The 25,898-nt window shown below is 57.3% G+C and overlaps 1 protein-coding gene across 5 annotated transcripts in view; it reads left to right on the forward strand.

Annotated features, from left to right (window-relative positions):
- DLGAP4 (DLG associated protein 4) overlaps positions 1-25,898 on the forward strand; it is a 146,373-nt gene that overhangs the window by 78,434 nt on the left and 42,041 nt on the right. For 2 of the 5 annotated variants that reach the window (XM_027740466.2, XM_039383822.1), the window contains exons 3-8: positions 5,432-6,474; positions 7,807-7,974; positions 13,264-13,481; positions 16,488-16,602; positions 19,437-19,487; positions 20,540-20,786. In XM_027740466.2, coding sequence (XP_027596267.1) covers positions 5,524-6,474; positions 7,807-7,974; positions 13,264-13,481; positions 16,488-16,602; positions 19,437-19,487; positions 20,540-20,786 — 1,750 coding nt within the window. In that variant the 5' untranslated portion in view covers positions 5,432-5,523. Of the gene's footprint in view, positions 1-5,431; positions 6,475-7,083; positions 7,138-7,806; positions 7,975-13,263; positions 13,482-16,487; positions 16,603-19,436; positions 19,488-20,539; positions 20,787-25,898 lie in introns of all 5 variants that reach the window. The other 3 variants (XM_027740468.2, XM_027740467.2, XM_027740469.2) reach the window with 3 other exon arrangements.

Consider the following 25,898-nt stretch of genomic DNA (forward strand, 5'->3'; position numbering starts at 1 on the left):
TCCTCAGGAGCCTCTGACTTCATCCTAGGATGGGCAGTGCTGCTGCTCAGCCCTGGCATCCTCTACCCCAGGACAGAGCTCCCCAGGCAGCAGTGGAAAACATCCCGGGGAGCAGCAAGCGGCAGGGGGAGGCTGGAGGAAGGTCTGTTGTGTAATGAATTGTTCTAAGCAGAAGCTGACTATTTTTATCCCCCGCGATTAGATTCTGAACTCTGAATCATCATTAATGCAGGGCTCTGGCAGCCGGCGGCCCCCCTCGCCGAACGCCACATCAAGTGTTCCTGCTAATTCAGGGAACGTTTGACTCTGTGCGTGTGGGCAGACCCACGTCACCTACACCACAGTACACAATCTTTTAAGCTTCTTGCAGCAGGGTGAGGGAAGCATTTTTCTTCTGCAGGTTGTGAATCCTCTATTCCTTCTCCAGCCGGTTGTTAGCATGCTGCTGGTTTCTATATATAAAAGCCACCTCTGTGTTTGCAGCCAGCTTGGATGGCTGGGCCAGGGTTTACGTGGGAGAGCGCAGTATGTGGAGCCCTGGAAAATCTGATTGGCAGAGGGGAGGACTAGATGACTCCAAAGGGTGCCTGCAGCCCCATCAGTCAGGGGTGTCTTCTGAAGGATGTGTGCCCTGAGCAGTCCCATTTTACACACTGCTGCTTCTCCTGATGCTTCTGCCCGTTTCTCTTGAGCAGCACCCAAATGGCTCCTGCTCCTTCGTGGCCAGTCCTGCCTCAGGAGTACATAGAATCAGAGAACCACAGAATTATCAAAGAGTTTGGGTTGGAAGGGACCTTAGAAACCATCTCGTTCCAGCCCCCTGCCATGGGCAGGGACATATTCCGCTAAACCAGGTTGCTCTAAGTCCCATCCAACCTGGCCTTGGACACTTCCAGGGATGGGGCAGCCACAGCTTCCCTGTGCCAGGGCCTCACCACCCTCACATTGTGATATTTCTTCCCAGTATCCCATCTCACCCTGCCCTCTGACAGTGGGAAGCCATTCCCCCTTGCCCTGTCACTCCAGGCCCTTGTCCATCCAACTCTCTTGGAGCCCCTTTAGGCCCGGGAAGGAGCCTTCCTTTCCCCAGGTGAACACCCCCAGCTCTCCCAGCCTGGCTCCAGAGCAGAGGCGCTCCAGCCCTCGGAGCATCTCCATGGCCTCCTCTGGACTTGCTCCAACAGTTCCATGTCCTTCTGATGCTGGGGACCCCAGGGCTGGAGGCAGCCCTGCAGGTGGGGTCTCACCTGAGTGGGGCAGAGGGGCAGAAACCCCCCTCACCTACTGCCCACGCCGTGGGATGAGCCCAGGATACAGCTGACTTTCACCAATCTCTCCCCTGTCCTGTTCTTACATGTCTTGTCACACACACCCTGTTCACACATGTCCGTCCCCAACGAGCCCTGTCCAGGTGAACCCTGCTTTGGCTGTGAGCTCAAGAAATGCTCCCCACCCACACAGGGGGTTATATCAATGCCTGCCAAGGAGCCTAAGGACAGAGTGTCTGACTTCTGCTGGCACCATCTGGACCCAGGTCTCACTGTGTCTGGTGCCAGGTGTTGTGTACAGGTGCAGTGATTTTGTGATGCATTATGTCCTTTACATGAGATGTGGCAGCTGGGGATGAGAGAGCCCAGCTCTACCAAGGGGTAGTAGATCTCTCCTTCCATTTAGCATGGATGCAGTATGTGGGCAGTGGCTTTGGCATTTCCACAGGGAATAAACTTAGAAGCTGTTGGAAAGCTCTGCTGATGGGAATAGCAGATCTATGGCAGAGCTGTGAGGGGGAGGCAGAGAGAAGAAGAAAGAAAGGGAAGGGGAGATGATGCTTTTTGCTGTGGTTTTGGGGAGGAAGAATCAGAGTCACAGACTGGTTTGGATTGGAAGAGACCTTAAAGCTCATCCAGTTCACAGGGCAGCCACAGCTTCTTTGGGCTACCTGTACCAGGGCCTCAGCACCACTTAAAGAGCTCTTCGAGTGCCCATTTCTGTGTCAAGGCATTGCTCAGCTGCAGCAGTGATGGTTGTGTCAGCAGAGGAGGGCAGCCAGGGAGAGGACAAGGAGTCCTTGTGCGGAAGATGTGTGCCAGGGGCAGGGGAGAAGGGAGGGAGGGCAGCAGCACTGAGCCATCCCCCACAGCTGCCTGTGGAGGGTGAGATTAGCCACCAGCCCAGTGTTTGCAGCTCCCTGGTTCTACAGAAGCATAAGCTCCCATGCTCAGGGTGCACCCCGCGCTCAGCCTGCACCCCCAACACTCTACACACAAGGAGCAGAAATACAGAACATGGGGTGCTTTGGGAGCTCCCTGTGATCTGCCAGGCTTGCTGAGAGGGAGCCACCTTGCCTGGTGACCTGCAGCACCCCCAGGACCCCTCTGCCACACATCAGGCTGGCAAACACCAGCCAACTGCAAAGTGAGAACCTGGAAACAGATAGAAGTAGAGAGCAGTGAGGTGTGGTGAGGCTGGCAAGGTGAGGGGCTGTATGTCCTTGCTGAAAGGGTCTGCCCTGTCCTCTGCCCTGTCTTCTCCATGCCCTCAGGATAAGATGGTTTAAGGTGGGTTTGCGGAATTTAAGACAATAGAAAAAGGGCAGCATCTCCTAAAACCCACATCCGCCACAAAAGTTCAAAGGGAGGGGGCAAAACGGACAGTGACATTGGTTTGCCCAAGTCCCTTGTCATGCAGAGCCCCAGCACGGAAGCTGATCACAGCTGCTGGTGGGGGATCCATGCCTGGAAGTGTTCAAGTCCAGGTTGGACAGGGCTTGGAGCAACCTGGTCTAGAGGAAGGTGTCCCTGCCCATGGCAGGGATTTGGAAGGAGATGAGTGATAAGGTCCCTTCCAATCCAAACCATTGCATGATTCTCTGATGTAATTCCATCCCCTGCCCAGTGTCTGGAGCTGCTGGAGTTGAATTGGGTGCAGCCCATCCAAGCCTGCAGGCAGCTCCCATGCTGCTGCTGTGAACCATGCCCAAGAGGAGGCTGCCTCCAGCTGAGGTTTGGGACACACAAAAGTGACATAAATCAGGTCAGGTCAGTTTACCTGCTTCACCTCAGAGACCTCTGAGCATCAGCAAAGTCACTGGGAAGAGGAAGGTCAGCCCTGAGAAAATAGGCTGAGGGGAAGGGAAGTAATGGGGCAAGACCAGCCCCTTCCCATGGGCTCAGGGGTCCTGTCCTCACCCTGGCAGCCCCTGCTGCAACCATCTGCTACTCAGGTCTTGTCTTGTGATGACCCTGAGTGTCCCCTCTGTGGTGGGGGACAGGCCACCCCCCTGCTGTGGTGCCTGGCTCAGGGCAGGAAGACACACTGGGGGACTGGGCAGCTGCCCTGGGAGGCAGCCCTTGCCCAGTCTGTGAGCTGAAGGATCATGGATTTGGGAGATTTAGTTTCAAGCTTTTTCATCTGTTCAAATTAAAAAGATGGCAGGGAAGAAGCTAATTGGACTTTTCCCTTCTGTGACCCCACGTCTCAAGAAAGTGCTATGGATTGCAGAGAGTAACTGAAATGTAAGAAAACAGTTTAATCCATCTTAAAGGGAGATCAGCTGACAGAGGAGGCAGCAAACACAGCATGGTGGGCACCAGGAGCTGGGGGGGGGCGGGGGGCGCAGCCCTGCCCCCAACACATGCCCAGCAGCAGACGCATCCCTGGCCAGCAAGGAAAGGGATCCCAGAGCTGGAAGGACAGGCAGGAGGATCAGGACCTGTGACAGCCCAGCAGGAGTCCACAGGAGGAGAAAGAAGCAATGAACTCCCTGCCATATAGAAGCGAGTGTCCACCCTTGGCAAGGGCTCACCAGTCTGGGAGAGAGGGAGCTCCCTGCCCTCCCCTGCTCCCACATTCCCATCCTTTCTGCTCCTGCCCCTCCAGAAGCTTCTCTTTCCCTCCTTTCCCACTCATCCCCAGCCCCTCAGTTTTTCCTCCCTGTGCCTCTGCCTCTCGAAGACCTGAAGGCAGCCCAGCCCCTGGCACCACTCCTCCTCCCCTGCACGTCAGGCCTTCATTGCATGGCACAGATTTACATTTCTTTAATTTTGCTATTTCCTCCCACTATCCCAGGTTGCTCTAAGCCCTCTCCAATCTGGCCCTGAACACTTCCAGGGATGGGGCAGCCACAGTTTCTCTGGGCAACCTGTGCCAGGGCTTCACTACCCTCACAGGGAAGAATTTCTTCCTAATATCTAATCTAAAGCTCTGTTCTTTTAGTTTAAAACTGTTCCCCCTATCTAGCTGTATTAAAAGTCACTCTTCCTCTCAAACTAAACCAAAAAGGAAATAAGAAACTAAGCTAAAAGGAAATAAGAGTTCATTTATTCAAGTTCCAATAAGAGTTCATCACCTATTCAAGTAGGTTTTAAGTATGGAAAATCAACTCACTGATTGACAACTCAATTCACATAAATGTTTATTGATTCTTTTTAAGCAGCCCCAAAAGGTTTGTCATTTTTTCCTGTATAACCCAGTGCAGATGAGGATCCCTCTGAGCCAAGCAGGATGGGGTAAGACCACTGGGGAGACCTTCAGTGAGGATGTCCCCTGACTCCCTTCCTTCTGTCCAGCTGCCCCTCTGCCACCCTGCAGGGATCCTGTACCTGCCAAATGGGCCAAAGGTGGCCAACCCCAGCCCCTTGCTGTGGCAGAGGGGACAGTATCAGGGACGATGGGCAGGCTTGGAGGGTGACACAGCTCCTCAGGAGTCATGCAGCACGGCAGGAATCATCATCTGAACAGCAAACAGCTTCTCAGGTCAGGCGCTGAGTCCTCAGAAACCTCTGCTCTCGCAGAGCTACTGACACACTGTGCTCCGGGGTAAAACATGCCACAAGCCTGGCAGTGGCTGAGAGGAGGCATTTGCCATCACCTCGTATTAGCGCAGCTGCATGAGCAGAGGCTGCCAGACCCGAGATCCCGGCACCACAGAAACACTGGGCAGAGGATGAGGTGGTCGGCTCTAGGCTGCCTGGGCTCAGGGCGGACCGGTGCAGTGTCTGACAGCAGGTTTTTCCCCAGTCCCTTGAGCAAATGGGACAGAGCAGGGATCTGCTGGCAGTGCCCTGCCAGCTTTTGTCACACTGCTGGGGAGGGGACTCTATCTCTGCAGTTGCAGTGCCTGTGTGCCTCAGTGCTCAGTCACAGGCTGCTTAACAGCGCTGCTGGTGTTCTGATGCTGCACATGGTTATTTAACAAAGAGAGTGAATCCTGCCCCTCCTCCTCTGCTGTGCCCTGTTCTCCTCAGTGCCTGGTTTCATGCCCCTTCTCCTCCCCTCCTGCCGTGTCAGCTCTCTCCTATCCTGCTTCTCTCCTTTGTTCTATAACCTTGGTGGCATTTGCTTTCAGAGCTGGGACAGCCCCCATGGGGATGCCCCCTGGGCTGCCAGAGGGATTCCCATCTGGTTCTCAGCATCTGTCCTCTTCCTCCAGGTACAGGAAAGTCTGCGGGGCAGCGGGGCCAGTGCTCCTGCGAGGAGTCTGCTACACCGTCCCTGAGTGATGGTCTGGGAAGCACTGGGACCATGAAGGGCTTAGGAGATAACAGAAGCCGCCACCTCTCTGATAACCTGGACTCCCCTCAAGACTCTCTTTATGCCCCCCAGGACAGGAACCCTTATCTCCTCAGCCCCACTGACTCCTTCACCATGGATCCCCGATTCCCAGCCCAGAACACGCTCCATGGTGACTGTCTCCTTCCACTCAACAACCAGATCTCCAACAGCAGCACTTTCCCCCGCATTCATTACAACTCCCACTTCGAGGTCCCGGACGACAACCCTTTTCCGAGCCATGCTCAAGCCACAAAGATCAACCGCCTGCCTGCAAACCTCCTTGATCAGTTTGAGAAGCAGCTGCCCATCCACAGGGATGGCTTCAGCACCCTCCAGTTCCAGCGGAGTGACACGAAGCACCGGAGCGAGAGCCCTGGGCGCATCCGGCACCTTGTCCACTCTGTGCAGAAGCTCTTTGCCAAGTCCCAGTCTCTGGAGGGCCCCACCAAGGGCAACGTGAATGGGAAGAAGGGGGCAGATGACACCAAGCAAAACCGGAGGAGCAAGAGCAAGGACCGAGCGAAAACCTCTGAGCCCAAGCGCAGGACCAGGTCCAACATCTCCGGCTGGTGGAGCTCAGATGACAACTTGGACAGCGATACCTGCAGCTACCGCAACCCCATGGGGCTCATGACACTGGGCCGGCAGCCCGACCACAGCCAGCCAAAGTACTTCATGCACGCCTACAACACCATCAGCGAGCACATGCTGAAATCCTCCAAGAGCAATAACGACCTCAAAGTCACCCCTTGCACCAATATCCCCATCAACAACGACTCCAACTACATCAAGCGAGGCTCCTGGTCCACGCTGACGCTCAGCCATGCCCGGGAGGTGTGCCAGAAGGCCTCCGCCACCATTGACAAAGCCTTGCTCAAATCCAAGTCCTGCCACCAGGACTTGGCCTACCACTACCTGCAGGTGGGTGCCGGGGTAGGGCATGGCATGGTCCATGCAGGGAGAGCACAGGAGTTCAGGGGACATCCTCTCGCTGGGCACCCTCTTGCCCATGTGACCTTATCAAACATCTCCAGACGGTTCAGCTGCCACCTAAGGTCACACTGCCAGGAGAGGCCCGGGAGGGGCCCCAGGAATAGACCCCCACTCCTCCTGCGGGGACACTGGTGCACGTGGGGTCCATCTCCCACAGCTGCATCATTGTCCCAGCACCCCCCCCCGTCCCTGTGCTGTCCCATGGCAGCGAGGGGAGGAGGGCATGTGCCATGCCACACCCTCTGCTGCGATCCCCATTTGCTGCAGGCCCCACACATGCCCCCACTGCCTGCCCAGACCCTGAAGATGCTGAGGGGAACACTCTTGGGCAGGTGGGTATGTAGCTGCCCACATGTGGTTGTTCCCAGTGGGTGCCCGTGCAGCTGGACATGCTGAGCGGCCGTGTCTCACACCTCACTTGGACACAGCTCCCCAAGCTCCAGCCCCACTCCCATGGAGACTCCTGCTCCACCACCCCACAGGCTGAAGATCCCCAGCAATAACTAACACTTACCCCTTATATCCACGCATCACAAGGACGTGCCGGCGTGCCCAGTAAGCCCCACTCTGCCCAGCTTCCCCGGAGTGCTGGTAGGACCGACCGCTGCCTCACTCGCCCACGCGGAGCAGGGCTGGGGGCAGGGGGGCAATGCCAGCCCCCAGCTTGCATGGCCGTGGCCTGCATGGCTAATGCTGGTTTGAAACCCCATCACCAACAGCTCCAGGTCACTGTGGCAGATTCCAAAAGCGGTGCTTGAACGACATGAACCTGGTTGTGCCCTAGAGAGAGGAATGAAGACAAATAAGCCAGACCTGGATGGGGGGAGGAGGGGACCAGTCTGTGTATGTAAATCTCCAGCATCCCTTTAATGAAGAGGTGCCATGGGCTCCCCTGGTTATGTCCAGCAAGCTTACAAGCTTTAAAGACCAGTGAGTTATTGAAGCACACTCTGTTTCCAATACTGTTCTGGCCACGGCTGCAAATCAAACTTCCAAGGGACTGAACTTATCAGGAGCATCATCAGGAAAAATGGTCTTGGCCTGGTTTCTTTTTCTTTGCCCCCTCTTTCCAGTTAAGTGTTTGAGGTCAAAGAGCTGCAGCCATACTCTCTACGGACCCTGTTCCCCTCGGCCTGCAGCGCAGAGCCCATCAGGCAGCTCCGACAGCCCCTTGCCTCTCGGAGTCTGGCCCCAGCTGGGGATGTGAGGCTGCCCTGGCCATCCTTCCCCCCCATATAATGAGCCTCCGTTTCTCGACAGCCTGACGCAGGGCTGTGGGCACAGCTGGGTGGCACGAGCCCGGCCAGCAGCTGGGCAGCCCCACCACTCAGCTGGGAGGACACGGGTGCCCCGCTGCAGCCGAGCGAGCCCCCACAGAAGTGGGACCAGCCCCTCAGCCCCGGGCCGACCGACGCAGGCAGCACCCAGGTAGGGATCTTGTATTGAGGGGAAGCTTTTGCCCAGCTCCCTCCCACCCTGACCCTGACCCTCCTGGGACCATCAGACAGGGGCAGTAGCCTGTGCCACTGGACTTGGAGTGGGTAGGGAGCAGCCAACAGCCCTGGCTGCCATGGCTGTAGGGGCACTGGGGGACACCAGGGTGCAACCAACATCCCGAGTGCCTGGGGCAGCCACTGCGGCCAACAGCGTCTCACTAGAGCAAAGCCAAGACTCCTGGCACCCAGAAAACACGATGTTCGGTGCCCCCGCAAGCTGACAGGTCACAGGTGCTCAGGCTGGTCTTGTACCCGTGTGAGCCACAGAGATCAGGGCACAGGGCTCAGGAACCTCATGGTAGCATGGGGTGATTGTATCCAGACCTCTCCTCAGCACGGGAAAGGGGCTACACTGGTAATGGAGAAGTCATGTCTGCAGCTGGTGTGTGGGAAACATCCTTTTGCAAGGCCATGCTCCACCTGGGGACAGGACAAGCCCACTCCCTGGATGTGCCACAGGGAGGAACCACAGGGATTTGCCTGCCCAGTGCCTGGGGAGCACAGGGGCCCTGCCCTGTTGTGGATGGGGCTGCTGCCAGGCAGAAATGCCTGGTGAGTCCCAGAGGTAAAGGGACATGAGGGAGGGCAGGAGGAGTGGGATGAGGACAAACAGGACACCCCAGCCTCCAGGTTGGGCAAGCCCCTCAGCCTATTCACCTCTCCTACCCCATTTGCAGACTCTGGGTAGTCTTGGGCTTCACTGGGGACTACTGGGGGGTTCATGTGATGTTTCCAGGCCCATCCCCATACCCAGACATGAGAGATGGTAATCATCCAGCTCGAGGTCCAGCCCTGTCCCATCGTCATCAGGGGTTTCTTGGGATCAGTCCCGCAGGTGACACAGCTCTATCCTTAGAGCAGAGTCCCCAAGGAGGGAGACTGTGTTCTCCATGCCCTATTCCCCCATCTCCATGGGCCCCACAGGAAAGAGGCTGAGGGGTCAGGATCCCTATGGCTAGGAAGCTCCTTGGAATGGGAGATGACCCAGGCAGGGGTGAGCAGAAGCTGTGGATCCCAGGATCATACCAAAGGGACAGGCCGTGTGAGGGCTCCCAGGGGACAGTCACCATTAACCTCATGCATCATCCAGATTAGTTTACAGTCACACCACACCAGAACTTCCTTAGGCCCCAGGACCCCCAAAAATAGTTCATAATCCAGACTGGGTGGCCTGTTCAGTGTCAGCCACTCAGTGGATGCTCGCAGCCTCATGCCAGCCCCACCTAGCTGCCATGGAGCAGGAATCCAGCCCAGGTCCTTCCTAGAGGGTGCCCTGCCAGAAGGACAGCCGAGGCCCAAGGGCTCTGGTTTGCTTTCTCAAGGATGTGGCTGAGCCCACGGCTGACCCCGAGGGAGGCGGCCCTGGAGGGAGCAGCAGTGTGCCCACCTCAGTGCAACCTGTGCATGGCCCGTGCGTCCCTGCCTGCTGTGTCCAGCCCTCAAGCTTGGCAGAGCGCTCCTGGGTGGTGCATGTCCATGTGTGGCGGGGCTGAGCTGCATGTCAGAGCTGGCACATGTGTGAATGGAAACGCTGTTTGCTCTGCAAGTTTCTTCCTCCAGAAACTGTGGGAGCGGTGCAGCTTCTGCACCCCTGTCCAGAGCCCAGGAGTGGAGCCTTCCCCTTCCCTCCACTCCCCTCTCTTTCGGGGGATGCCCATGTGACCCCTTCCCTTTTCCCTCCATGCTCTGCTCATGGCAGGAGAGCAGCAGAGCCAGACAGTGCTGCTGGTTTGTGACATTCAGCATTGTGGCAGCAGTGAACCCCAGTTCCAGGGATGGACACATGCCTGAATCCCACATGCACCGCATGGCACCACATAGACCTCGACTGGGCAGAAAGATCCACATCCTGCAGCCTGGAAGACCACCTCTGCTGCCTGCTCTTTACCTCCATGCAGCCTCAGGGCAGGTGTATCCCCAAGCCTCCACAAGTGCTCTTGACAAGTGCTCTTATATCCACGCCCTCCACACCAGCCAGAACACCATGGGCAAAACCAAACCCACACCTGGGAGAGCAGCAAGAAGGGCAGCAGAGTCCTACTGCCAGTGAGGAGCCTCCAGAGCTGCTCTGGGCCAGGCCTGGGTGCCTTCAGGTCCACTTGGTCCTGTCTGTGACACATGAGCTGTGCTCAGAGCCTGGAGTCTCACCTGCCAGGAATGCCGCTGCCATCAAGGGGCCTCACTGACCACTGTCAAGGTCTGTCCTTGACCACAGGAGCTGCTTTGGGCTCATCACCCCCATCGCAGAGCTTCAGACTGTGGGACAGGCTCCTCACATCCTCAGGGGCCTGACAGTGCAGAGAAGCACCCCAAAAGACCCTGAAGAGCACCTCAAGTACCTATACTGCTTTTGGAGGTCCCCAAGGGCACCTGCTTGTCTTTTCAGGTGTGACACTTATGAAACATTTGTCCAGCACTCTGTCCCTCAGGAGCAAGAGCTCCCCCTGGACTCTGTATGCAGGCAGAGGTGGGACACAATCCAGACTGGGGTAGTGGCTTCAGAGGGTGTCCTGCCAAGCATCTTCCTTCCCTTTGACTGCTGAACTGGAATGTGGAGCCCCCTGACAGCTGTGTCTTGCTGTCTTGCCAAAGTGAAAAACGACGGAGAGGCAGGGAAAGGAGAAATAGGCAGCTTGGTGAGGACCAGCGGGCTGTCACGATGCCGCGGGGAGGCTGTCCCTAGGACAGGGACAGGGTCTGTACAGGGCAGGCAGTGCTGGGGGCTGCCTGGCTCACAGGCTGCACCAGCAGAGACACATTGAAACTCTTTTGTGCAGCTTTGCAGAGAGAGCCAACAGGACCAGAGGCCAGGAGGCAAATGCACCAGCCATGGCGGAACTGAGCAGCCCCTGGCCCTGCCCTTGAGCAGCGGCAGTGGAGCAGCCACAGTAGCCTGAGCTCTTAACATCCCCACTGTCCTAGGCTGAGCCCAGCTCCCCTCACTGCCCCACACCATCCAGCATTTGCCCCTGCACGACCGTGCAGTCCCTGCTCTGCTGAGCAGCCCAGCTGCTGGCACACTCTGCCTCCTCCGCCAGGCCTGTCCTGTTCCCAGGCCCGCCTGCCCACACCCCAGCCTCGTGCTAGTCTGAGACCCCCGCAGGCAGGAGCTGCAGCTCACCCCGAGGAAAAGGCAAACAGAAAAATGCAGTCTCCAGTCAGACCTGACAGCAAGGTGATGGGTATAAAAGTGCTTTCTCAGGGCCCTTGTCTCCTTTAGGAACAGAGCCAGACATCCCAGTAACCTGTTGGGATCCCTCTCATGGCAGGACTTAGCTGGAGCCAGTGCAGTCCCTCCTGGCCGGCCTCAAGGCCACCAGTATGGACAGAGGCTGGGGCAGAGGCAGGGCTCACACTCAGCAGGGAAAGGGCTCTGGGCTCTTACATTTGTAGGAACCTGATGGAAACACCTGCAGCCCCTGAGCTGGACACTCATGCAAGCAGCCAGCCTGGGAGCTACGGCCAAGCACAAAGATTGCAGGAGGTAGGGTGGAAAGAGATGGGAAAACCCTCACCAGCAGCAAGTGGGGCCAGGGAGGCCTGGCCGGGTGTGGGTCTCATGTGGAAGACTCACTCTTCATTAGTCCCCACCTGGATCTCACACACCGGCATCAGCCCTGACTGTGTTCCATGCCCCCCAATAATCCCAGTGCTGCGTCATGGGCACACTCCTGGCAGGAGCCCCATCACCCACAGGCTGTTTGGGTTTTGTTCCACACCTTGCCTTCTCCTGGACACACAGAGGAGGCAGCGGGATGGCAGGACATGGGCTGAGGCCCTGCTTCTTCGGGCACAAGAGAGCCCTTGGTGTGAGCTGAGCTGTTGTGTGTGGATTGAGCCTGGAAACAGCCCAGGTGCTCTCAGGACCACGAGCAGCCACTACCTGAGGATCTAAACCTCACCTGAAGATGCTGCACCCCAACAGCATCAGACAGACCCTCAGACTGGCTCTGGCTCCCACAGAACATACCTGCTGTGAACAGGGGTGGGAAAAGGCACCACGCAGCATTTAACAGCTCTGGCTCATCACAGCTGCAGCACAACTCTGCATCCCCAGAGCACTGTATGAACACCGACTGCTTAATCCCATGGCTCCCTGGGGATCTGGGCAGATCCAGCAGCTCCATCCAGCACAGCCAATGTGGATGTTCCTCAGCAGCATGAGGTGTGCTCAGCACAAGACCCATTGCTGCTGCCCATGGCACCCACCCACCTGCTGCTCCCTGGGGCAGACTCCCTGGGATCAGCATGGCATGGACATTGCTGCATCTTCACATCTGTCCTTGCTTCTCCCTGGCCACATCTCTCAAGGGCAGGACAAAGGCCAGCTGCAATCTGAGCAAGCCACAAAGCCAAGGCTTGCTCCTGGCAACTCGAGCTTCCGCGTCTTTCTCCTTACCTGTCCCACACCATGTGTGGCTCTTGTCCTGGTCCGTTCTGGGCACCTTGGCTCTGTCTCCAGTCCCCCACACAAACCCTTCGCAGGATAGGCAGATGGGGTGTTGGCTACTGTGGTTGTTCAGTGCTTCAAGCCTCCAGTGGGACCATCAGCTCACCCATCTCTAGTGAGGGATCAAGCGACCGTGTCTGCCTTGAATTCATTGTGCAGTTGCCATCTTAGTAGAGTTAGAAGTGATTCTCTTGCCAAAGGTGCTGCTCATCTTTGTGCAGAGAGGCCAGCACAAGGTCTGTGTGCCTGAGCTGCTCCAGAGGGACTTGTGAGAGCCTGACTTGGCTTCAGAAATTAATTTCAGCCACTCAGAGTCACATTCAACTCAGAAATCTAAAAGGGTGTTAGAACCCGTCTGGGCTCTGACTCACAAGCCCTGCTCTACAACAGCACTGTTATGTTCAGTGACATGGTCTGTGTGATGAACACCCATGTCTGCTCCTGTCCCAATGCCCCACACAGGCCTGGTGAGACTCCCTCCTCCCTCCCCCTTACATCTGGCACTGTGCAGCTTGTATTGGCTGTGTGAGCATGTCTGGGGTGGAGGTGGTCTGCTGCAGCAGGGGGAATGGCTGTGATGTGCTGAAACAGAAGCCACCAAACCCAGGGCTGCCTGGCATGAAGTGGTAAGGGAGGATTGTAAAGGAGTTATGTTGCCCATTCCCACTGCACTCCAGTGGAAAGTCCAGCAATCCCCCCAAGTCCCCATGATCCCATTGGTCCCAGAGGTGCCATCCCTCACATCTGCTTATGCTCTCCTTCCTCTTGTAGGTGCCTCAGGGGGAGTGGAACAACACGCTGTCCAGGGACAAGGACAGCGAGATCCCGTGCCGGCGCATGCGGAGCGGGAGTTACATCAAAGCCATGGGGGATGATGATAGTGAAGACTCAGAAAACAGCCCCAAACCATCCCCAAAAACTGCAGCTCGGAGGCAGAGTTACCTCAAGGCCACCCAACAGTCCCTGAGTGAGCAGAGCACCACACAAAGGTAACGCTGGAGCTCCTCCAGGAGCTCTGCATGGGTTCCCAGGGCCACCCCTGGAGCAGGCCTCGGGGTCTGGCCAGCAGCAGCACCCCACAGAGGCTCCAAGTGGGGATCAGAGCCCAGCAGGGCTCCTGCACCCCAGCTCAGGCAGGGGCAGAGACATGAAGAGAAAAGTGGGACAGGAGGAGATGTGGCAGAGGAATGGAGAGAGCTCCCCATCCTGATGACTCCAGATAGCCCTGGCATTAGGAGCTGCTCCAGGTCCCTGTCTGCTCAGTGATGGGGAGAGCACTCTTCTGATTGGAGCTGTGGGGATTTCCTCTCCAAGCACCTTCTCCTCTGGGGGAGTACAGAGATCCCAACCTCATGATGCCACTTGGACATGGAAGCTGCTGACCCAGCATGGCTCAGGACACTTGGCACACAGCCCGAGGCCCGCTGGGACTGTGACAGTGGCTTTACTCCACAGGTGTCCCAAGGACCCTGTGACCAGCCAGAAAGTTGGCACACTGGGCTGGGTGATATCCTGAGGCCAGGAGAGAAGAGCTGAGAGGTTAGGCACCAGGTGCTGAGGGAGGAAGACCCACAGTGGTTTGAGCCAGCCACACAGGAGAGCCAGGGGAACACGGCACAAGTTTTGCTGGGCCAGAAGGGGCTGCAGGACGGGAGGTGTGTGGCCCATGACCAGTGGTGATGCTGTGCTGTGTCCTCACCAGCTGCTCCACTTCCCAGGACAAGGCACCTGGAGACTGTCAGTGTTTCGGATGCTGCAGCTTTGGAGGGTGTGAGGGGTACGGAGGGGCAAGAGGAAGCAGGAACCATCGCAGATGAACTCCTGAGGCTCAGCAGGCAGAGGGAAGCTGGGTGCAGGCAGTGTGGGGAACCCTCATGGAGGCTTCAGATTGAGATCAGATGTTGCTTTCTTCTGAGAGACGGTGACAAAATCAACTGTGGGGAGCCCTAGAAATGCCTGCTGTAGATCCATCCCTATTCCCAGCCTTCACGTCAGCCTCAGAGGAGCAGAGAGGGGTCATGGGGTCTCTGGTGCAAAATACCTACGTAGAGAGGCTGGGGTTCCTCATTGCCCATCCCGACCATGTCCATCGGGATCTGAGCTGCCTTGAGCGCTGGGCTCAGCTGGAGCACGGGACAGTGCTGGGAAAGGTCTGGGGAGCGCGGGGGGTCGGGGCCGCAGGGATGCGGCTGTGGGAAGCGGGGGGCCCCAGGGGGCTCCGGTCAGGGTTCTTCCCGGCTGGAGCTCTGCCGGAGGCAGGACCCTGAGGGGCGAAGGGGGCTCTGCAGCGGGGCCCTGCCCGGGACGGAGCCAGAGCTGGAGCCGGAGCTGGGGCCGGGGCTGGAGCCGGGGCTGGAGCGGAGCGCGGCCGCCACCTGGTGACCGGCCCTCGCCGCCCGTCGGGGAGCCCCGGGCTCCACCAGCCGGGGAACGCCGGCACGTGGCTGGGACGGGGGGGGGGCACAGAGACAGCCAGAGCCAGGGCAAGGCACAGAGCAAGGAGCTACGATCCGTCCCTCTGCGAGGGCCTCTGCCCCTCCAAGGCCTGTTGGCCGCTCTCTGTGACTCAGTTTCCCCGCGGGCAGGCTGCAAGGGCAGGGCAGGGTGAAGGGCAGTGGAGTAGCACAAGGAGGGGATGCTGCCCGCTCCAGGGCACCGCTGGCTTACGGTGTGAGCTCACAGACAACAGATTGTCAGCATGAGGGAAACCTGTCAGTCAGCGGAGAGCACAAGGCTTGGGGCTTCACATGGCCTTTGGGATGCTCAGTGGGCCCCAGGGACTGGGTGTCTCCTTCATCTTCCCTGGCAGAAGGGAGGGCTCACTCTCTCATCCCACCCCAGGATGGAGACTGTGCTGTGGGAGGCCCAGATGCTGCACAGGGCTCTGCCCTGCCCTCAGCTTCGCTGTCCCCCAGGCAAGTGACAGATAGACCCCTGCACCCACAGCTGTGACAGATGGGGGGGAAGAAGCACTACAGGGGGCCTCTGTCAGGACCAGAGGCCATTCCAGGAAATTCCAACAGGAAAATCCCCATAGATCTCCCGGGTTAGCATCGCTGACCATGTCCTACACCGTGTCCACCCAGTCAGTGACAAGGACCCTACACACAGGGTCTCGTGGTGGAAGAGATGAACAGGCGAGTCCATCCTTCCCACATCCCTCCTCTTCCTCCTGCATCCCTCCATATCCCTCTAGCCTCTGTGTGCCTGGATCTGAGCTGAGACCATAGCTGAAGTCTGCGTTGGGTCGTGCTCAGTGACATCCCTGTTCTCCTGCACAGAGGCTGCCAACAAGCCCCAGGACATGGGGACAGACTTTCTCCCAGAGTCTGCAGCAAAGGTGCTCTGGAAATACTGCCCCCCTGCTACTGCATCACTGTCATTCCAGGCTGGCTCCCCTTGGACTTCTTCCAGATAATTTTTTGGGTTCCTCTACACGAATTTTTATATATCTATATATCTATGTATCTATATAGATATATGTGTGTGTATATATATATATGTATGTATATATCTTGCAGAAGTTTCCAGTTGCGAAATCCACAAAACATCATTTAAAAGTCATTTCTCATCCCACCTCTCACTCCCTTCCCACCAGTCCAGGCAGTGCTGTGACTCTGGAGGCTGGCACAGATCCCATGTGCTCCTTGGAGTTCAGCTGGACTAACCTGGCATCCTGCAGTGCATTCCTGGGGTCAGTGGGACCCAAAATCTTGTCCCCTCTCCTTCTGCTGCACCCAACAACCTTTCAGCTGTATGCCAGGCTATTCCAGGGGCTGGCAAGGTGAGGAAGCGTTTCCTTCTACTCCAGGGACCAAGCAGTGGACATGGTACCCGGCATCGTCTCCGTGCTGCACAGTGCCTGTGCCTGACAGAGGGGCCATGGGCAGGGGTGATCTGGCCATGGGCAGGGGTGGTCTGGCTCTGCTCCAGCAGAGCCCCAGCACTGCCCCCACTGTGGGGTCACCCCTCACATCCTCCCTCTCTGCTGGCAGGAGCCTGGACCGCCTGGACTCTGTTGAGATCCTCCTACCTCCGAAGTTCCCAACCTGGGAGGAAGAATACAACCAGATCTCTGACAGCGTCAATGAGTCCAGCTGCATCAACCAGGTGAGGTGCTGAAGTGCTGACCGGCTCTGCCAGCACAGCCCGGCAAGAGAGGCCAGCTCAGGGCAGAGGGAACATCATCTTCTTCCCCCTTCAAAACAAGGCACTGGCTGCACTCCAGGAACTGCACAGGCTGTTCCCTGGCAGCTTTACCAAAGTGTCAAGGCCACCTACTTAATCATGATTCATATTAGACCTCCTCCCTCCAGCTTTGCCTCCTCTCATACTGCTGGTGCAGCCAAAGTTGTTCTGCCACAGGTATGGTAGCCCAGAGCAGTGCTCCACAGCACTGGATCAAGCTCAGGGCTGCTCCAGGTGCAGGGTTCCACCGTGTGACCCCCTAGAAGCCACCTGCAAGTCTGTCCAACCCTGATGCAAACCCCTCATGCCCAGTGGGTGGGTACAGAGCCTGGGCCAACCTCACCTGCTACTGTCCAGCCTGGGACACTGCAGCACTGGGTCACCAGGGACAGTGACCCTGCTCAGCTCAGGACCTCATCCCTCATACAGCAGACTGGACCCAGGAACAAGGTGCTTTTAATTCATGAGGCTGAACTCCTAGCTAGCTGGGGATGTCTCTCTTGGATATTCCTGGACCCCATGGGATTGGCAAAGCCGAGGATGCCTGTGAGGTGCCGGTAGTGGGTGGCAAACCCCTTGTCACAGGGTGGACTCATGCCCTGATCCCAGTGTCTGGAATGCAGTTGGTGCAAACTGGGTTTAACTCCCTACACAATGGTCTTGGGATTACTCTGGAGCTCTTCCTGGCTCAGGTGGCTCTAAGACAGCTGCCTCACAGGCCACGAGATAACTCATGCCAGGACAAGCCTTTGCAGAGGTCCCATGTGCTTTTCTCAGCCCTTTCAGTGTGCGGGTGAAGGTCCCAGGGCAGGAATGGCTCCACAGGCTTCACCCAGCGGGTCCGCTATCACCCTGGGCCTCTGTCATGCCCCATCTCTGTTCATGCTTGTCTGCTGGGAACACATGCCCACACGGGCCTGCCCTGCCTGTGTGCAGTGACCACAGGCGGCAGCACGAGGAGGGGTTGCAGCAGTGGGGTGGGCACCAGGGACCCAGGGATGAGGGGGGTTGAGCAGTGTATGTCCTGCCAGTGTTCCCCTCCAGCTGTGTGGGGCTCTGAGGCCTCCTCTGGCCCAGCCCAGCCCCTCTGGCCCCATGGCTGGTACCTCCTGCTGTCCCAGAGCAGCTGGAGCCCTTGGAGGAGAGCTTGGGAGGAGCACAGGGCATTGCTGGGCAAACCTGTTCCCTGTGGTCAGTCTCGTCCCTTGTGCAGCAGCAGCAATTGCTGCGTGTCTCAGTGCACAGAGGGCATCGGGACCATCGTGTCCTTGTCCTTTGCATGTCGGTCCATGCCTGAAGCCAGGTCTCTGCAGAAGACAATGGATCTATGCTCTATCCATTTCTAGAGCTTCTGTTCTGCAGTCGAGTAGTTGAGTGCTGCACCCCATGGAATCATCAGAAGGGTCTTGGAGCTGAATGGTCTGAGAAGCCCATGACACGGCAGGAGCTGCCCAGGCAGCCACCTCAGAGACAGACTGGTGGCACTGGGATGCTGGGGGCACGCCAACTGCCACAGCAACTGCTCAGATGTGGTGCTGCAGCCATCACATGCACTCTGCCACTGTCCTCCAAATCCCAGAGAGTTCAGCTCCAGCTGGTTGGGATTGAGAGACCTCCTATGAACTGCATGTCTGTTGATCCAGGATGGAGCTGGTTCAGCCACTAGTGTCAGTGCCAGAGGCAGTTCCACCCCTGCCCTCACCTTTGTGTGACCTCCAACACCTTTCTTGTGTGTCCAGCCAGACCCAAGTGTCCTCTCACACAGAAGTATCCCCTGCTATGACAGACAAGTCCCCTCTGCTTGGTTTTGTCCCCACTCGGCTCCACCTTGCAGACCTCTGGCAGTCAGGGATTCACCAGGTGTGCATGTCAGCATCCCCCATCACACCAAGGTGGCCAAAGAGAGCCAGTTGGTGACCCCAAAACTGCCAAGCCCCACTGCGCAGACAGGCCAGACTATCCCCCAGAGCCAAGCCTCTTCCCTCAGGTACACTTTGAACCTGGATTCTTCCCAAGATGGGTCATCTTGGGCATGAGCAGGGTAGGTCACGCAGGGCAGAGCCCAGAAGTGGATGTGCTCTGCAGACTAGAGAAGCAGAGGAGGAGGAGGTGGCATTCCTCCCCACGGGCAGTGCATTGTCTCTCAGGGGTCTGTCCGCATGCCAAATGTGTGCCGTAGCTTTGCTGTGGTGGGAAGGCAGTGCAGCTTGTGTGGCTTCTTCTGGCTCGGGGTCAGCAGAGACAGCAGCGAGGTGGCCAGTCCAGCCCCATGAGGGTGAAGGACAGTTTCCCTGATGTGGAACACGCATGGAGCACACTGGCTCTGTGGGCTGCAGAGGCCCATTGCTGCTCCTGGCCATGCTGGGGGCTTCCCAGAGGTGCTCACTGGGAGCCACACCTTGCCTAGCTGTCCATGTGTGCCAAGGGGTGTCCCAGCACTGTGTGTCTACAGTGTCCCCTGTGTATATACATGGATATATGGTGCATACAGCAGGCTGAAGGTGGCAGCAGCTTCTCCTATGGTTGAGATGTCCTGTGGAGCTTTGCTGTGCTGTGTCCACGCCACTGTTTGAGGGGCCTGTGAGACACCTCACTCGGCAGCTTATGAGCTCTGAAGTTTGTACTGAAGTGTCAGCATTGGTGGCCCCAGGGGACGGGCCACCCGCTCCCCTTGTCCTCAGTCCCTGTGCAGTGACTGTCTGTGTGAGGGGCTCCCTTGTTCTTGGCCTTTAACCTTCTCCAACTCTTTCTTCCAGATGTTTGGACCCCCCTCACTTATCCCTCAGATATTTACCCATGGAGAGCAGGTATTGTCCCGCTGGCGTTTCCCTCATCCTTCCTCATGGAGCTTTCTCGGGTCAGTGGGGACACCCACGGTGGGGTGTGAGGCAGCTTCTGGAGTCAGCCCATGCCCAGGCCAGCAGCAGGAGGAAGAGGAAAAGAGGAGGAGAAGGAGGCAGCAGGCACTGCAGGGCAGATGGAGAGCTTGGTCCTGGACCCAGCAGGGGCTTAGGGACGTCAGTTTTAGAGGGGAAGCAGATGCACTTCTTGAGCTATGGAGCTCAGATGCCAAAGCTGGGCAGGATCAATGTCCTTGAGTGTCAGGAGAAAGAAAGGGTCAGGAGAGATAGAAGTGGGCAACAGGGCCAGTCTTAGCATCTCTCACCTGTATTTCAGAATAGTCTGCTCTGGCCTGGCTCTGGTTTGATCTGGCTGAGCTTCTTGCAAGTCCAAGTTTGCCCAGCTACTGCCATGGGCAGGGCTGGGGCATTGGGGAGGGAGGTGGGGGCAGTGGCAGAATTGCCCCTGCCCAGTCTACTGCAGTTGGCTGCTGAGCCCTCTCCTGGCCCTCACTGCAGATGAGGCTGGGATGGGTTCTGAGGTGCCACCCAGACCCAGCCCAGGCAGCCTGTCCCTGGGCAAGGGTGGGGGCTGTCCCCCAGCCCACACCTCCTCCTTTCTCTCTCCCCATCTCCCCCCATCAGGAGCTTGCCTGCCCTGGTGGGGTCTCCCACCTGTGCTGGGACAGGGGGACCTGGCAGATGCTGGACTAGGATTTTAGCCTCACGTGCTCTCAGCCTCACCATCAGGGGCTGGGGGATGTTTCACAGGCACTGCTGCGGTAAGTCTCTCCTACTCCACAAGCAGGGACGCTCTCGCCTCCAAGGAGGGCCTCCTCTTCCCTCTTGCAGCAGAGAGCCCGGGCACCTTGCACCCCAGCAGCACCAACCACTGCACCTCCCGCGGCACCTGCCACGAGCAGGACCACGCAGGAGTGGCAGCAGGGCGAGGAGCAGGAGGGAAGAGAAGGGCGGCCCGCAGGCAGGGGCTGACTGAGGCTGCCCCTCTTCCCGTGCAGGCACCCGAGCCGGAGCTGGGGGAGCAGTACGAGGCGGTCTGCGACCCGACCTACAGCGAAGCCGAGTCGGCGGCTGCGGAGGTGCTGGACCTGCCTCTGCCCAGCTACTTCCGATCCCGGAGCCACAGCTACCTCCGCGCCATCCAGGCGGGCTGCTCCCAGGACGAGGACACGGGCTCCGTCCGCTCCATCTCCCCGCCCCAGACGGGCAGCCTCAGCGGCAGCAGGACCCTTCCCACCAACAGCAGTAAGTGCCGGTCGCAATGAGGGACCAGGGGACGGGGCGGAGGCCGGGGGGGAGAGGGGACAGAGGACGCTGCTGTTGGCCGCCTGGGAGCTGTCGAGCATGCGAGGCACTGAGCTCAGTTTCCTGCATCCCCAGCCATGGCTGTCTGTGACTTCTATGGGCTTATGGGGGCTTGCTCTGTGCTGGAGAAGGTGGCCAACAGCTGGTTGCGGGTCCTGGAATGACACACAGGCTCCGGGTTCTGCATCAAAAGAAGTGTCGGCAGCAGGTCAAGGGAGGGACTTCTTCCCCCCCCTCTACTCTGCTCTCATGAGACCCCACCTGCAGGGCTGCCTCCAGCTCTGGGGTCCCCAACATCAGAAGGACATGGAACTGTTGGAGCAAGTCCAGAGAAGGCCACGGAGATGCTCCAAGGGCTGGAGCACCTCTGTTCTGGAGCCAGGCTGGGAGAGCTGGGGGTGTTCTGCCCAGAGAAAAGAAGGCTTCAGGGAGACCTTAGAGCACCTTCCAGTGCCTAAGGGGGCTGCAAGGGAGCTGGAGAGGGACTTGGGACAAGGGCCTGGAGGGATCGGGCAAGGGGCAATGACTTCCCACTGCCAGAGGGCGGGGTTAGATGGGATACTGGAAAGAAATATCACAATGTGAGGGTGGGGAGGCACTGGCACAGGTTGCCCAGAGAAGCTGTAGCTGCCCTATGCTGGGAAGTGTTCAAGGCCAGGTTGGACAGGGCTTGGAGCAACCTGGTCTGGTGGAAGGTGTCCCCGTCCATGGCAGGGGGATGTGACTGAATGATCTTTGAGGTCCCTTCCAACCCAAACCATTCAATGACTCCATGCTGGGATCTGTCTGGCATGGCTGGCACAGCCTGTAGAGGTCCACGAGAGCTCCATACCTTTGTTCAGTCAAGCCAAACCTGAGCCTGAGTGCTGCAGCTGGACCCCCTTCTGGGACCCCCACCTTGCCCAGAAGCACTGGCCTCCCTCTGTGCCCTAACCCCTCCAGGGTTGTGAGGGCAAGGGAACCTGCAGCACAGGCAGCAGCCCTGCTGCCCTACACTAGGAAGAGCTTCCATCCTCCTCCTTCTCCTCACCACAATGCATCTCTCGTTGCTCCAATCCGGGCTGCTGTTGGCAGGTTTAACCTCTCTCTGAAACTCTTGGGAACAAAACTCCATCAGAGATTGCACTGGCTTCCCCAAGGTCTGCTTGTATCCAGTCTCTGCAGCCCCATCAGCCAGAGGCAGGAATTGGGGCTGTGGGAAGAGGGAGGGCAGGAGGTGTTTGCCTCCATCCCTCAGTGGTGGAGGTGTGACAAGGCTTCGGGGCTCACCATGAACTTCTTTGCAGGTTCTTGCACAGGCAGGACTCCCAGAAACAAGTCTTTCTAATCAGAGCTTGGGAAAAAAATAAATGGTGAGAATTTGCCCCTTCCATATCCACAGGATTTTTGATTTTGCCCAGCAGAGCCACAGGCAGGTCTGACCCTGCCCAGAAGCCCGGGCAGCCTGGATCTGAGCCCGGGACCCTTCCCCTGCAGGCAGGGTGACAGAGGTGACAGGCAGACAGCATCACCCTAGTGCACCCCGCCCTGGGGCTGCTACGTAGAGACTAGTCTCAAAATGTCTACAGTGAGATCCTGGGAGTTCATCCCTTGTCTGAACTGACTCCAACTGCTTTCTTTCCCATGACAGAATCAGAGGAGCCATGTAGGTGTCTGACAAATCAACTCCTATTTTCCCCTCGCCATCAATGGAGACTCCGTTGCAGCCTTCCAGTATCTAAAGGGGCTTATTAAAAAAGAGATAGAGGGACTTTTTACACAGGCAGATAGTGATAAGACAAGGGGAAATGGTTTTAAACTAAAAGAGGAGAGATTTAGATTGAATGTTAGGAAAAAGTTCTTTACTCAAAGGTTAGTGGGGCACTGGAACAGGTTGCCTAGAGAAGCTGTGGCTGCCCCATCCCTGGAAGTGTTCAAGGCCAGGTTGGACAGGGCTTGGTCTAGTGGAAAGTGTCCCTGCCCATGACAGAGGTTTAGAATTGGGTGAGCTTTAAGGTCCCTTTCAACCCAAACCATTCTGTGACTCTATCATGACAGATAGTGAGACCCTAACATCTCTGGCAGTGGGGTAAGAACAGGTCTTCTGCTGAGTTTCAAGGCACTAACGAGCCTTCCTGAGCCCCAGAGCCCAGCACCCCTGTGCTGAGCCATTGCAGTTGTCCCTGGCTGCAGACACCCACTGGGTGCTGGAGGCCAGGATTATTCATCTCATCTCTTGATTAGGAATTACTATACTGGACAAGAGCCTGGCCTCTCCCTGCAGTGTTAGTCAGGACTGACTCCATGCCCCGGGGTCAGGGTGAGGCTGTGGGCAACCGTGTTCTGCTGGTTTCTCTCCAGCCCGGCCATCTCTCCCAGTAGGCTGCTCCCAGTTCCGCGCCAGCATGGGGCCCTTTCCCAGATGCCTGGCCAGAGCTGGCTGTGCCTCGGGCTGAGCCCTCCCCTTCCCGCATGGCCAGAGCACCCAGCACCTCTGGGATGACTGGGGGAGCTGCCTGCACTCCCTGTCAGGACCACTCTGCCCTCCCCAGTGCTGCCCCAGGCACTTAGCACTCAGGTGGGAAGCAAGGAAGGCAAGTATTTGCCCCAGGATGTTAATACAGCACTGCCAAGCCCATCACTAAACCATGTCCCTGAGTGCCTCATCCACATGTTTTTTGAACACTCGCTCACAGAATTCATAGGAAGTTCACAGAATATTCTAAATTGGAAGGGACCCACATTTCTGGGGGTAGTGCCTCCACCTCTGCCTTGGGCAGCCTGTTCCAATGCCTGACCACCATTTCCATGAAGTAACTTTCCCTATTATTCAATCTAAACCTCCCCTGGTGCAACTTGAGGCTATTTCCTGTCATCCTGTCACTTCCTCCGTGGGAGCAGAGACTGAACCCCACCTGTCTCCCCTCTCCTGTCAAAGAGTTGTAGAGAGTGAGAAGGTTCCCCCTGAGCCTCCTTTTCTCCTGGATGAGCCCTCACCGCTCCCTTAGCTGCAACTTGTGCTCCAGACCCTTCCCCAGCTCCGTTCCATTCCCTGGACATGCTCCAGCACCTCAATGTCTTTCTTGCCGTGAAGGGCCTGAAAAAGTGAGCCCAGGATTGGAGGCATGACCACAGTGCAGGGGAATGGTCACTGCCCTGCTCCTGCTGGCCACTCTAGGACTGGTACAAGCCAGGATGTCATTGGCCTTCTCGCTTACCTGGACACATGCTGGCTCGTGCTCAGCTGCTGTCAACCAGCACCCCCAGGTCCCTTTCCTTGCATCTGTGCATCTAAGTGGTTAGTGGTGTAGGAGAGGGGCCTCCCAAGCAGCAGGTTGGTACCTCAGCTTGGCAGCATCAATCTGGACCAACAGAGAGAAGTGGATGCACCGTCACCTGCAGGTGCTCATGGCAAGGCTCCACGCAAGACTCTGGGGTGAAACAACTGAGAGCCCTCACCTGCTTACATCCCATCCTCCTGTACCCAGAATCTGTGCACCAGCCCAGAGGAATGGGAACCACCATGGGCCCAGTTCCCAGACAGGGGTTTTGGCTTTTGTCTCTGTTAGGACACATCCTTAAGAGGCACCAGCAACAGCAGTGCTGGGGCTGACACAGGCTTCTCGCTCCTTGAGGGTAGGTGGGGGTTGGATCTTAAAGCAAAAGGATTCAGGCACCATCTGAGGGCAAGATGGTACAGGAGGGGCAACAAGCTCCATTTCAGAAGAGGGCCAGTCCCGAGGTCTGTGTGGGGAACACAGCCAGGGGAGAGCCCTGACAGCTGTCAAACCTCTGCCACAGCTCTTCCCATTAATGCCTGTGTCACCGGCAGATTACAAAGCAATTAGCTCCCATTTGACAGCCAGCGAGACAGATGATGAGCTGCCCTTGATCAGCCTTAAACAAAGCTTTGTGCCTTGCTCAGCCGGAGATTCAAAAGCCCCAGTGGAACCTATTCCTCTAATTGCCAGGCGTGTGGTGACAGCCACGCCGGCCGGGAGCATCACAAAGGGATCCCCAGCTCCTGCTTAGTAGAGGCAGCTGTGGGAATTGCTTGTTTAATAGACTACTTGCAATGCAGAGTGGAATATTTGATATCCAGGGAAAACAGGAAAGCAGAGGTGAGCAAAGCAAAGACAGCAGGGAAAGCTAACACCAAGCCAGTTCCTGCTTGAGCTCTCCCCAGTCCCCAGTGTGCCATCTGGTAACTGCACACTTGCTCAGAGCATCCTGCCCTGGGATTTGGCAGCCTGATCCCAGAAAGCCCACGTTCCCAGCTTCTTATCCTGTGTCCAGATCTCTTCAAGGGAGGGCAAGGCTGCATGCATCTTCTGGCCCATCCAAATGCCAGAACTTTGCCAAGCCCAGGCTGGGCATGAGAGCACTAACCAGGAGAAATACTCCTAAGGTTGGGACAGAATAGCTGCCTTCTGCCTCCCACCTACTTCCTGTCTTCTTTGTGTTGCTTTTGTTTCCCTTTTTATCACTAAATTGGAGAGCTGGCTCGTAGGCCCATGGCTGTGCTGGGAACCCTGCCCTGTCCCAGGAGAAGGCAGGTGCCAGCCTGGTCCCCTGGCACTGATGCTCTTTTGCAGGGGCAGCGGGGCCGTGCTTAGTGGAGGAAGGACAAAGTGCCTGCACACACTTGTGCGGTGTCACGGCATTGTGCTGGCCCAATCTCCAAGGGTTGTCTCACTGTGGAATGAGTTTCCACAGCTTCTGGGAAAGCCATGTGGCTTCTGAGAAAGTCGTGTAGCTCTTCCTCCTCCTCCTCTGTGCGCAGTGAACTTGGTTTCTGTGTAGGAAGGTGATTTTTGTTCCTCTCAGCTGTCATGGCCTTCTCTTCTGTGTGGGAAAGAAGCAGTGGCGTGAAGGCAAAGAGAACTCACACCAGGCCAGGAGCCATTGCTCCACCTGCGCATGAGCGTCCAGGGCTGAGGGATGAAGCCACTGCAGCCCCTTCACTAATCACACTGGCCCACGCTGACCCCACATGGTCTTTGGGAGGGACTTTTATCATTCCCTTCAGATTTTCTCCTTTTTGACCTAGATTTCACGTTCCAGAAATAGCTT

The sequence above is a fragment of the Pipra filicauda genome, unplaced genomic scaffold (genome assembly GCF_003945595.2).
Source record: "Pipra filicauda isolate LSUMZ 115617 unplaced genomic scaffold, ASM394559v2 scaffold327_size997775_pilon, whole genome shotgun sequence".
Taxonomy (NCBI): domain Eukaryota; kingdom Metazoa; phylum Chordata; class Aves; order Passeriformes; family Pipridae; genus Pipra; species Pipra filicauda.